Source organism: Ahaetulla prasina, chromosome 5 (assembly GCF_028640845.1).
Source record: "Ahaetulla prasina isolate Xishuangbanna chromosome 5, ASM2864084v1, whole genome shotgun sequence".
Taxonomy (NCBI): domain Eukaryota; kingdom Metazoa; phylum Chordata; class Lepidosauria; order Squamata; family Colubridae; genus Ahaetulla; species Ahaetulla prasina.
Window position 1 is genome coordinate 54,663,012 of NC_080543.1, and position 11,604 is coordinate 54,674,615.

Sequence of the window (11,604 nt, forward strand, 5' to 3'; positions counted from 1 at the left end):
CTTTGTGAAGGACTATTTAGTAGCAATACTAAATAAAGTACTACACAAGATACACTTGTATACCTGGCAGCCTTTTAAATAACCATGTCTTCTAAATCAGACAAAAAGACAAGTGTACTGATATTGTTTTTATTGAAATGCTTCAAGGTAACTTCTATTACAGATTAGTTTCATAATTTAAAGGTAATTTGAACATATTTGGCAAGATACACAACAATGTCTACATGTGCTTAACTATTTCAGTCACTTTGGTCATCATCCAAATCCTTCTTCCCTGATGGCGGTTTAGGGCCACCACTTGGTTTGGCCATGATAATCTACAAAAGAAATTAAGATATTTCAAATTGTCAATACAAAGATATGCAGGTCTATTAATACTTTAAATACAGGTTTTTATGCCATGATAGGCTGACAATGCATTTTGAAAACACAAAAATTAAGTATTTGATTTTGCATGCATACTACTGTCTTTGGAGCAAAGTTAAGGGTTATTCAATTTTCTCAGGTTTCATGAAAGTAATAGTAAGGTGAAAGCTAGTTCTTCATGGCCAATTGTGTCTGAAACTTGATGTTCCCAACACCAAGGCTGTTTTAAAATGCAATGGTGTTTGTGCAGAACAATTATATCCATACAGAACAGGAAATTAAAATAGCTTCAACAATAACAGCTGTATTTACAGATTTAAATAGCAAGGCATATTTAAGTAGACTGGTATAATAATATTGCCGGTCAGTCTACCAGGCCGTAGTTAAAAACTTATTTCACAAAGTGATTACTCATCCTTTGGTCGTTTTTGGCAATCAACTCATATGCTTTTAGTGCTATCAATTCAATAGTCTTAAAAGAGGATTTTAATGTTTTTTTTTTTGTTGTTTTGTTTACATTTATACCCCGCCCTTCTCCGAAGACTCAGGGCGGCTTACAATGTATAGGGCAATAGTCTCATTCTATTTGTATATATTTACAAAGTCAACTTATTGCCCCCCCAACAATCTGGGTCCTCATTTTACCTACCTTATAAAGGATGGAAGGCTGAGTCAACCTTGGGCCGGGCTCGAACCTGCAGTAATTGCAGGCTTTGTGTTCTTAATAACAGGCCTTACCAGGCAGAGCTAAACCGGCATGTAAGATGCTTTAACATTTCAAGCAGATTATTAGTGATGTGGCATACATATGTGAGTACGGGAGTAAACATATCCATTTCAGGCAGAGTGTAAAAAGCATTCATGCAGTTTCCACTCTTGTCAACATTACACACAAGGCCATATCTTACTGTACACTATTGCTCAGGGGCATCTTTCCAGTCATCCTTGTCCCAGTGCTCTGATACTTTAGGGGCTTTTGGACCACCTGCTGCTTTGGCCACAATAATCTATAGAAATTTTGTATCACATACACATTTTGACATGTTTCATTTGAAAAGTCATACTTATGAACCTAAGAATTCAATTCTTTTATTTGTATAAGTCAATACCTATCGTCCAAACAAGCATCTGCAGACTATAAAAGCATGGCTCCAAATATAAATACATTTTTGTAAATTTATTTAATGTTAAAATTGACATTTGGAATAGTATTCCAATATTGTACAAAACTGAAAACTCTATAATGCCAACTCACCTGATCAACTCTCAATACTGTTACGGCAGCATTTGTAGCCAGCTTGATACCCCAGTATTTTCCAAGATGTGTATCTAATACCCCTGCTTCCAACATATCTTTCACAGCTGCAGCTTCAGCCTGTTTAGGTTAGAATGATTAACTGTCTTTGTCTCTGATTACAAGCTATTATTTATCCCATCTTAATTTACAGGCCCTAAATCTGCTGTGTCACCCAAATGGTGAACTAGCACTATAGATTTGTATGCTTAATTGTATCTCTGTGTTAAACAATGACATTATAGCATGATCATAGAAACATACGTAGTCTGCCTCTGATCTAGATGGGGGTGCCTCAAAATTGCTAGAATGTATTATTACTTATGCCAAGAAAAATAACTTGGGTGACACAGTCACTGCCTCTCATTTTAGTTATAAAATATTAATAATTCATTAGATATTATCACTATTTTTGTTCATTCAACATGATGTACCCAATGCTCCCATTCCCTATACGTAACCATCCATGAAAAATGCTACAGCCTATTAAACGTATTGTGAATGTTAATGGCACCACTTAATATGTTTAGAAAAATATTGAAATCAATTTAAGATTTTCTACTTTACATTATTGTGAATTTGTAGCTAGTCTTACCTCAATATCAAATCCAACATTTTTATTGCCTTCTTGATGTACTGCATATAGCTTTGAAATAAGCTCATTTGCTTTAATTCCAGAATTTTCTGCCAGAGCTCGGGGAATAGCTTCAAATGCCTCAGCAAATTTCTTGATTGCATACTGATCAAGACCTGGGCAAGTCTAAATAGAGGTGGGGGTTTCTGTTAAGTTGTATTGAATTAAAAAAGAAATCTGACTGAAAAATATGTTTATAGCATACCTCTCCATATGACGTTATCTGTTTTGCTAATTCAATCTCAGTTGCACCACCCCCTGGGACAAGGCGTTTATCCTACAAAATTAAAATGAAATGTAAAATACTTGGTTTGAAATGCCAAGTTAAAAATCTGAAACACGAAAACTTCAAGAAAGTACTCATTTCTAATAACATTTTAAAAACACAATGAATGCATTATTTTAATAGAACAGTATATAGTTGATACAAATGAGATAAGCATATTGTATAAATGCCAATCATAATATAATATGCCAATCAATATATTATATCCTTGTAGTCAACCATTCAGTGGTGTCCTACCCTCGGACATTCTAGATTAGCACTCTCCATGCCCCTCTGTTTGCACTGCTTTCTTCAGATCCACTGTGGTCATCCCTGTGTCATCCTTTATAAGTGTCCAGCCAGTGGTACTAGGGCGACCCCTTCTTTTTCCACTGATCACTCCCAACATGACTGACTTGAGTGATTCAACCAATTATACACAACATAGCAAAAATATTAACAGTTCTGTAAATGCACATTATATAATATCCCCAAATTATAGATCCCCAAGGCTTTACTCACCCGAGTGAGTACTTTGAAAGTATTTACACCATCATCAATTGCTCTTTCTACATCATCCATTAGGTTGTCTGTGGAACCACGAATTACTATTGTTGAAATAGCTCCATCTTCCTTTTCTGCGAAAAAAAAAGATTCAAGAAACATTATTTTACAAATGTAAATATTACAGGTAGTCCTCAAATTACAAACATTCATTTAGCGACCAAAGTTACAACAGCACTGAAAATAGTGACTTAAGACCAAGTCCTCACATGACTGATGCAGTATCCCAACGGTAAGTTGGTCAAAATTCAGATATTCTGCAACTGTCATGTATTTGCAATGGTTGCAGCACCCCTATTTGTGATCTTCTCAGCTAGCTTCTGAGAAGCAGAGTCAATAGGGGAAGCCATATACTACAAGTAATTGCAGTGATTTACTTAAAAACGGTAGCAAAAAAAGACACCATAAAATCAAGCACAATTCATGTAACAATTATCTTGCTTAATGTAAATTATAGCCTTAATTATGGTCGTAAAACAGTAGAGGTATTATGTAAGGTATTATCTCTACAGTAGAGGACTACCTGTAATTCTAAGGACAAAAAAAATCTGGTACACTAAAAAAAGAAAAATACCATGTTTAAACACGACAACTTGTGTTTCCCCAATTTCTGATAAATACACACTATTGCAGCGGCCCATTTCTTCTAAATTAGGTGGAGTCTGTAAGTAAAGAAAAAATATGGTTATGTCAAGAATTATTATTGCAATAGAAATAGACATTAGTGCTAATTACATACCAGTCTGGGCAGAGCTGTAGCACCAACTGTTTTACATAATCTCCTGAGGTCCCATTTGGAATTCAGCCTTTAAAATATATGAATATTTCAAGAAGGAAAACATTTTATAATTTAAAAATTCTTATTGCAAAATAAAACTTTTCAGGAATATTTATGTTCGTTTTATGGATAGTAAACAAATTTCTATCATGCTCATCATATGTCGTTATCTTCCTGTGTTCAAACTGTATTCTCATGATAAACAGAAATACTTTTTCCACACTATTTGTATTATGTAACTTTAATCAAAGTTTTCCAAATGTACATGACTCAGAGTAAGAAAACTAAGCACCAAATAAGTATCTCATAACTGTTCACTTTGCAAGGGTGTGCATATTTCTTTATAATTTGTATTTCAATTATTTAAGAAATCTTGTATCAAGTTAATTGAAAATGGACATCAAACTTTACTTCCAAAGCTGAATAGGAAATACCATTTAAGGAGGAAAATAAGAAAGTGGTACAGAAGAAAGCATATGATTCTTCCCAGTCGTGACCCTCTACTTTGATTTCGCATTAAGTTATGTTATAAAGTGATTTAAAAAAATTAAAGCTTAGCTTTTGAAATCAAAATCATATCTGAACTTGAAATCATAAGGTAATGAGATTTTTTTAAAGTGTGCTATTTTAACTAAGTGGAAAATTTAGATTTCTCATTTTAGTAAATCTTACCGGATTAACATAAGGTTGTATTTGTTTGCATAATGCAGGGCCATGTCTGCCACTTTTCCACCTGAAACTACCACATTTGCACCAGCGTCAGCAATAGCTTTGACCTGTTGCTCCATTAAGTTCTCTTCTCCTTTACTGAAATTCATCAGCTCTTCAGCATTTTTTATCAGTACTGTTCCCTGCAAGAATAAAGCATTTTCCCTAGCATTCATAAAACTTGTATGCTGAACATTTTGCCTTACCAAAAATAAGCTTATTCTTGTTCTCGGATAGAATTCATTAGAGATAGTCCTCATTCATTTAATGACAATTCAAAGTTACAATGCCCTCAGAAAAGATGATTTATGACCTTTCTTCAAAGATATGACCCTTACACTATCTCCGTAGTCACAATTGTAATTTGGGCTCTTGGAAGCAGGTTCACATTTACAACTGCTTGCAGCTTTCTGTGATCACATGATCACAATTTGCAACTGTCCAGCCAGTTTCCAACAAGCAATGTCGTCTGGGGAAGCCAGATTCACTTAAGAACTGTGAAATCTATTTAATGAATGTGTAAAAATGCCAATAAAATTTACAACTGCACCAAGCTATGACGAATAATGGTCCCAATTGTGGCCATAAATCAAGGGCAACCTTTCAATGTTTTAGTGATTGCAAAAGAGAACTAGGAAATAAAATATTCCAGAAATATTAGATAAATAGCAGCTGTAGTAACATGCAATAACCCTTAATCCATTCCCTTGCTAATGTAACTTAGAGATGAATTTATCAAAGTAATTAAATAGTAGTATCAAGGATACAGATCACAGAGTGATTCTTCCCTACAGATGGTTAGTGGGATTTGTTTTGTTACTTAAATTAAGAATGTTCCATTTTTGGTTGGTTAGTGGTAAACTTAACATTTTATAAGAGAAAAGGTACACAGAAAATGTGACAATGATATAAAATAGTCAAGCTGCCCGGTCACACTATGAATCATAAGATGTGGGCATTGGTCTTAACATTTGTTTTTCAACACAAATCATGATGGTTTTTGATTATTACCATCAAACAGTCACTGAATAAGGCACTGTACGTTGCTTTTAACTCTTTAGTCTATGGAAATCTTTCTACTCCAATTGGTAATAATCAAAGACCAATTACTCCTGGCACTATAGGAGCACATAATAGAACAATACTTATTTATTTTATTTATTTATTTTATTTTTTATTTGTCGTAACAATATATACAAGCGTTGCATAAAGGGTTATATAATATAAGAACGTATATATGAGGAGAAACGAGGTACTATAAACATATATATACATAGGGGAAGAAACAATAGGACAGGAACGGTAGGCACGTTTGTGCTCTTATGCATGCCCCTTAGAGTCCTCTAAGGAAAGTGGTGAGGTCAACCGTGGACAGTTTTTGAGTAAAGCCTTTTGGGTTACTTTATGTAGTTGGTTATATATACCTCAGAATTTAAATTATTACTTGAATTTTCTTGCTTTTCTCTTTTGTCCTTTTAATAAATTTGAGATCCAGAAATGTTGCCTGTTACTAATTGTAAACTATTACAGAAGCTTTCCCTGTCAAACTCAAAAATTACTACCCAAAGTTAATCATACCTTAGTTTCTGTTATCATTCCATCAAAAGGACAAGAGTAGACAGCTATTTTAGCATCTTTAACAGAAGTAACATCACCCTCCGTTTCTTTTTTAAATACCATGCCATGCAATACAGTGGATGCATTAATACCAGAACCCTGAAAACGATAAAAAAAACAACAATCACACCAATTAAATAATTAAAAACAATACTTTAATGCTAATATTTTGAATAAATGAATATATTTATTTATGAATAAATACTTCAACTTTTTCCTTTTTCCAAATTAGGCTCACTTAACCATACAAAATATAGACTGCTGATTTAGAACTGTCTTTTTCTGTCATGTATGTATTATTCATTCAATATACTATGTGTCACTGCTTCAAAAATTTGATACCAAATATTTTAAAGATAGGGACAGTAACTCCTGAAGATCCTTAAGAAACTGTTTTTCACATCCTATCCAATGTATAACATCAACATTAATAATATCACAATTTATAAAATAAAACACTAGATAATGAAATATTTTTCTTAAAATTGGGAGTTTTAGGATTAAAACTTCTCCTCAAAGTATTCCTGCAACTTGCCAGAAACTGGAGACAATATATTTAGCTCCCCACAGTTCTCCTACTGTGCACTCCATATTTTATATTAAATTCACAAAGGTAAATATAGGATATTTTAAATTTGGACCTAACTATTTAATAAACAGCTATTTCTTTTAGCCTACGAGGACTGTGAAGTGATTACTTAGACACTAAGGTTCCCAAGAAAGTTTGGAACATCTGCATTATGTATTACTAAAAAGAAATATCACAACTTACTAAGATTTTGCACACTCTGATGTTATCAACATTGAAATGACCCGATTCAGGAAAAATGGATACTGTGAAAGAATCAAAAACATAACTTTAGGAAGGTTTATTAGCTTTCAGAGCTCTATTTTTCTATGTTAAATTGTATGCTAATTTGGAATAAAGGTATGGAAATTGATTCATTGAAAATATACTTCATTTAATATGAAAAGTGTATTATTTTCCTATTACATGGAGGATTGCAGATCTAATGATGCAGAGGTAGATGTCTTATCTGAAAACCAAACATTCAAAAACCAGAATTCCTAGAGTTAAGACAAGATTAGAAATGATTTTCCATTGGTTGTTTATGGTAAAAAAAAATTATTTCGTCCATACTAGTAATGTGAATATAAAATGAATAATATATATATTAAGTAGACCACTAGTAAAATTACTTACCACATGCTTGAGCAATAAGCTGTGTTAGAAAGCTTTCACTACCACACTGTTTACTCATTACTGAAGTTTGTAACAAGGATGCCACTTCTCCAACATCCCGAAGATTTTTTGCAGAGCAGCATACAAGATCAGGCAGAATTTCCAATGCTTTCTTGCAAGCTTTTTCATAGCCTTCAATCACCTACAATTAAATATACGCAAATGCCTATTCTGTAGCATATAAATATTCATAAAAGCTTGTGGTCTGTCAGAGCACCACATGTATTACGAATGTATGTGGCATACTTTGTATGGGGCAGCATTAGAAGGTATTTTCAAATATGTTTTTAAATTAATTACTAGAAATAAGACCGAAGCTGTAATTGTTTATTTGGAAATTAGCCCCAATAAACTTAATAAATTTCTTATGTAATAAACTGTTAACAGTTAGACTAATAATAGTATGATCTAGAAATGGAATATTTTTGGAAATGCAATTCTAACTAGCAAATGTAATTCTATCTAACAAAATGCCCATACCTCTGAAACAGAAAGTCCCATTCTTAGAAGTTCTTCAGCATGTTCAAGAAGAGCACCAGCAAAAACAAGAACAAAATTTGTCCCGTCACCAACTTCTTGTTCTTGCATATGAGAAGCCATGACAATCATTTTTGCTGCAGGATGTTGAACCTATTGAATATTTTATATTAGAAGAAACAATTGAACACATATTAAAATCCAATTAAAATCAATCAAAAAACGTATTTAATAATACATATTCAAGTTATCAGTTACTATTCCTGAATCTTTTATGGGACAAAAATGCTATGTAATTTGCCTTTTGCAGGCCACCAGCATATATCTGTAGTATTTTTTAATTACTTCAAATCTTCATTGAGAGTAATTTCAGACTCTCTCACCGGCTACCAGCACACAGAATCTCTCACAGAAAAATGTACCTCTCCCCCAAAAAAGCCTGCATTAGCAAATGAATTCATGAAGAAATAATGTACAATTAAATGTATTAAAATGTAATCATAAATGATAATTTGAGTATCAATAAAAAATTACCTGCAATTCTCTTAAAATGGTAGCAGCATCATTAGTAACAAAAAGCTTTTCCAAATGATTAATAACCATTTTGTTCATCCCTGAAACAAGCAAAAACATAAAATAGTACTTAAGGACAATGTGATAACAAATTGATAAAGTAATTAACAAGACAAGTTAATTTCTAGATTTAGTTTTGGGTTTTTATGTGAGCTGTCCAATATACTGAATGCGTTGGCTATTATTCATGTAATAAAATAAAGTGCAGTTGAGAAATTATAAAACAATTTTAAACTTTACAGAATCCCAGTTAATTTTTAATACTAGTAATGGAATATTAGGTAAATAAAAAAATTAAACATATTTTTTTTAAAAATTGACATCTTACCATTTGGGCCATAGGCTGTGCGTGTTGTCTGAGCAAGTTCTTTACATGCTTGAATGTTTCGAAACACAGCTTCTTCCAATCCAGAATAATGCTAGACATACAAAATTTAAGTCAGAATTAAGAGATGATTACATGAAATATAATACTTATGAAAACTCTGAAAATTATATATTCCTTTTCATTTTCCATTCTTCTACCATTTCTGATTCTGTCTTAAGGCAAAAAGGACTAAATGCTGTCAGGATTTTTTTAAAAAAAGACTAAGAGGAAAATATCTTAAAACAATAATAGAGAAACGGTGATTTCTGATATTCTTGCAGCTTGATTTTTCAGCAGCAACCATGAATCATTCTCTGTGCTCATGAAAATCTATTTAGGTATTACTTTGGGTGCATAGTCACATTAGATGGGGCAGGTATAGAACATATCACTTCTATTATTTCAAAACATATCACTTCTGCATATTGTTTTTCCCTTGTATTGCCTCTGTGAACATTTGTGTATATGTGCCTCTGTATAATCTGGTGAACAACAATGTATGGGCTGCAGTCAAATAATGACCAGAAAAAAGGGACTTGGCAAGACTTTCAAGAGACAATTCACCTGCCATATATCTGGAGAGATGTTTAGTGGACATGTTTCTTTTCTAGTTCTCAGCTGATTGTCACATTTCGAAACTATTTTTTTTCTGCTACTTTCCCCCATAACCATGCTATCTCTTTTTCAAGAGTCACTCTGCCAATGAACAGAAATTCCAATAATCTCCTTTTGCATCATTTCCAATGTTGTTGGAAATATTAAAACTATAACGTCTCTGTTACACTATTAGTTTCCAGCTATATTACAGAAGCAGAGAAAAGCTGTATGACTATCACCAGTTGTTTTTTAGGGAGCTTTTATACTTGTCCATTCATCCAACAAATATCAGACTGGCTCTTTTCCAATCATTTGGGTTCTAAACAAGAGTCTAAGAAACATGGAGATATTGTACGATGCACGAAGTTTCCAATAAATGTTGGTCCTCGACTTAACAAGCATTCATTTAGTGACCACTCGAAGTTACAACCGTCGTGCAATTTGCACAGCAATTCCTTAATTCTTAATAAAATATTTGCTCCAAGGTTGAAACAAATACAACCATGCAACCATAAACGTCCGGTTGGGTGGGAAACAGCTAGAAAGACTAGCAGAAGTCGAATGGCCGCCTTGAGATTTCCCTGACCTGCTCCTGTCAGCCACCGCTGCAACTCAACTCCAGAATTCCCGGCATGCCGAGAAAGGCCGCCTTGGGCGCTGCTGTTGTCGTTTCGGAGTCGAGAACCATTCCCCAAGCGGGAGTGAGCTCCATATTAATTCCTCAACAGACAACGGCGCGCCGCTCGTAGCCCCCAGCGTGAGCCGCAGTAACGGCGGGGAGGCCCTAAAGCTCCGCCTCTTTGATCGGCGCGTGGAGCCGGTGCCTAGAACGCAGGCTGCGATTTCTCTTCTGGAACCTTCTCTCTTCCCTCTTTCCTGTCGCCGCCCTGCTGCCTTTCCCCGCAAATATCTCCGCTCACCTTCGCTCCTTCTTTCAGCATCTGGGCAAAGCCAGGGGCCTTCGGAACGTGCAACGCCATCTTCTCCGGTTCAGGCCACGAGCAGAGACAAGCACGCCTGTGGATCCTGTGGCTGAGGCGACGCGCGCAACTCGCTCACGCTCGGTCGCGTCTTTACACGCAAGCGCAGACGAAGGAGGCGCGGCTAACCAAAATGGCTGACACAAAAGGAGGGGAGGGGTGCGGTGCGGTGCGGAGTATGAGGGATGACAAATCAACGGTCTTTTTCTCCCCAGACTTGAAGAACTGCTGTCCGCCTGGCGGACGGGAAGCGGCGCTAAAAGACTACTGAGAAACGCGGTGGCTTCGTCTTGTCGTTACCGATCTCCATCATTTAACTATCGTATTATTTGAATTACTGTAGTTTCGATATCCAGTTCAAAACTATATTGCATCGTTTAATTCTATGTTTATACAATTATAATTATACCAAACACAGTTTTCAAAGAGATATAAGCAGTGTTTTTCTTTATAACGAAGAGATAGGAATAGCCACATGTGTTTATTTATTTTATTTATTTATTTGTTTGTTTAATGAGGAACTTGAGTAGTTTTTTTTCTTGCATTCTTTTCTGTCCTTTAAATTCCAGTCTATGCTAATAATAATAATAATAATAATAATAACAACAACAATAATAATAATAATATTTTAATTTGTATACCGCCCTTCTCCCGAAGGACTCAGGGCAGTGCACAGCCAAAATAAAATACAAAAAGAACAACACATACAGTACTAAGAACAACCCTTAAAAAACTTATTCAATTGGCCAAATTTAAAATACAGTAACATCCTATAAAATAAAAGCTGTAAAAATACAGGTAGTCCTCAACTTATCACAATTGAGCTCAAAATTTCTGTCGCTAACAGGCATTTGTTAAGTGAGCTTTGCCCCATTTTATGAGTTCTTGCCACAGTTGTTAAGTCAATCATTGCAGATGTTAAATGAGTAATAGTTGTTAAGTGAATCTGGTTTCCCCATTGACTTTGCTTGTCAGAAGCAAAGGTGATCACATGGCCTCAGGACACTGCAGCCATCATAAATATGAGCCAATTGCCAAGCATCCAAATTCTGATCATGTGACCATGGGAATTCTGCAACGGTTGTTAAAACTGGTTGTAAGTCCCTTTTTTTAGTGCTGTTGAACTGTGAACAGTCACTAA

General features: G+C 34.6%; 1 protein-coding gene across 2 annotated transcripts; it reads right to left on the reverse strand.

Moving 5' to 3' along the window:
* Positions 1-115: 115 nt before the first annotated feature.
* On the reverse strand, positions 116-10,562 carry CCT8 (chaperonin containing TCP1 subunit 8). Of its 2 annotated transcripts, XM_058185146.1 has the most exons (16): positions 10,404-10,562; positions 8,848-8,938; positions 8,481-8,560; positions 7,950-8,099; positions 7,431-7,611; positions 6,999-7,060; positions 6,188-6,325; positions 4,574-4,752; positions 3,863-3,929; positions 3,698-3,785; positions 3,082-3,197; positions 2,500-2,571; positions 2,256-2,420; positions 1,622-1,741; positions 1,275-1,373; positions 116-317 (listed from the first exon to the last, which is right to left on the reverse strand). In XM_058185146.1, exons 1-15 carry the CDS (start codon positions 10,461-10,463, stop codon positions 1,281-1,283), a joined length of 1,662 nt encoding a protein of 553 aa, XP_058041129.1. In that variant the 5' UTR covers positions 10,464-10,562; the 3' UTR covers positions 116-317; positions 1,275-1,280. The 2 variants fall into 2 exon arrangements, with proteins under 2 accessions (XP_058041129.1, XP_058041130.1); XM_058185147.1 differs by lacking the exon at positions 1,275-1,373.
* Between the last annotated feature and the right edge of the window lie 1,042 nt (positions 10,563-11,604).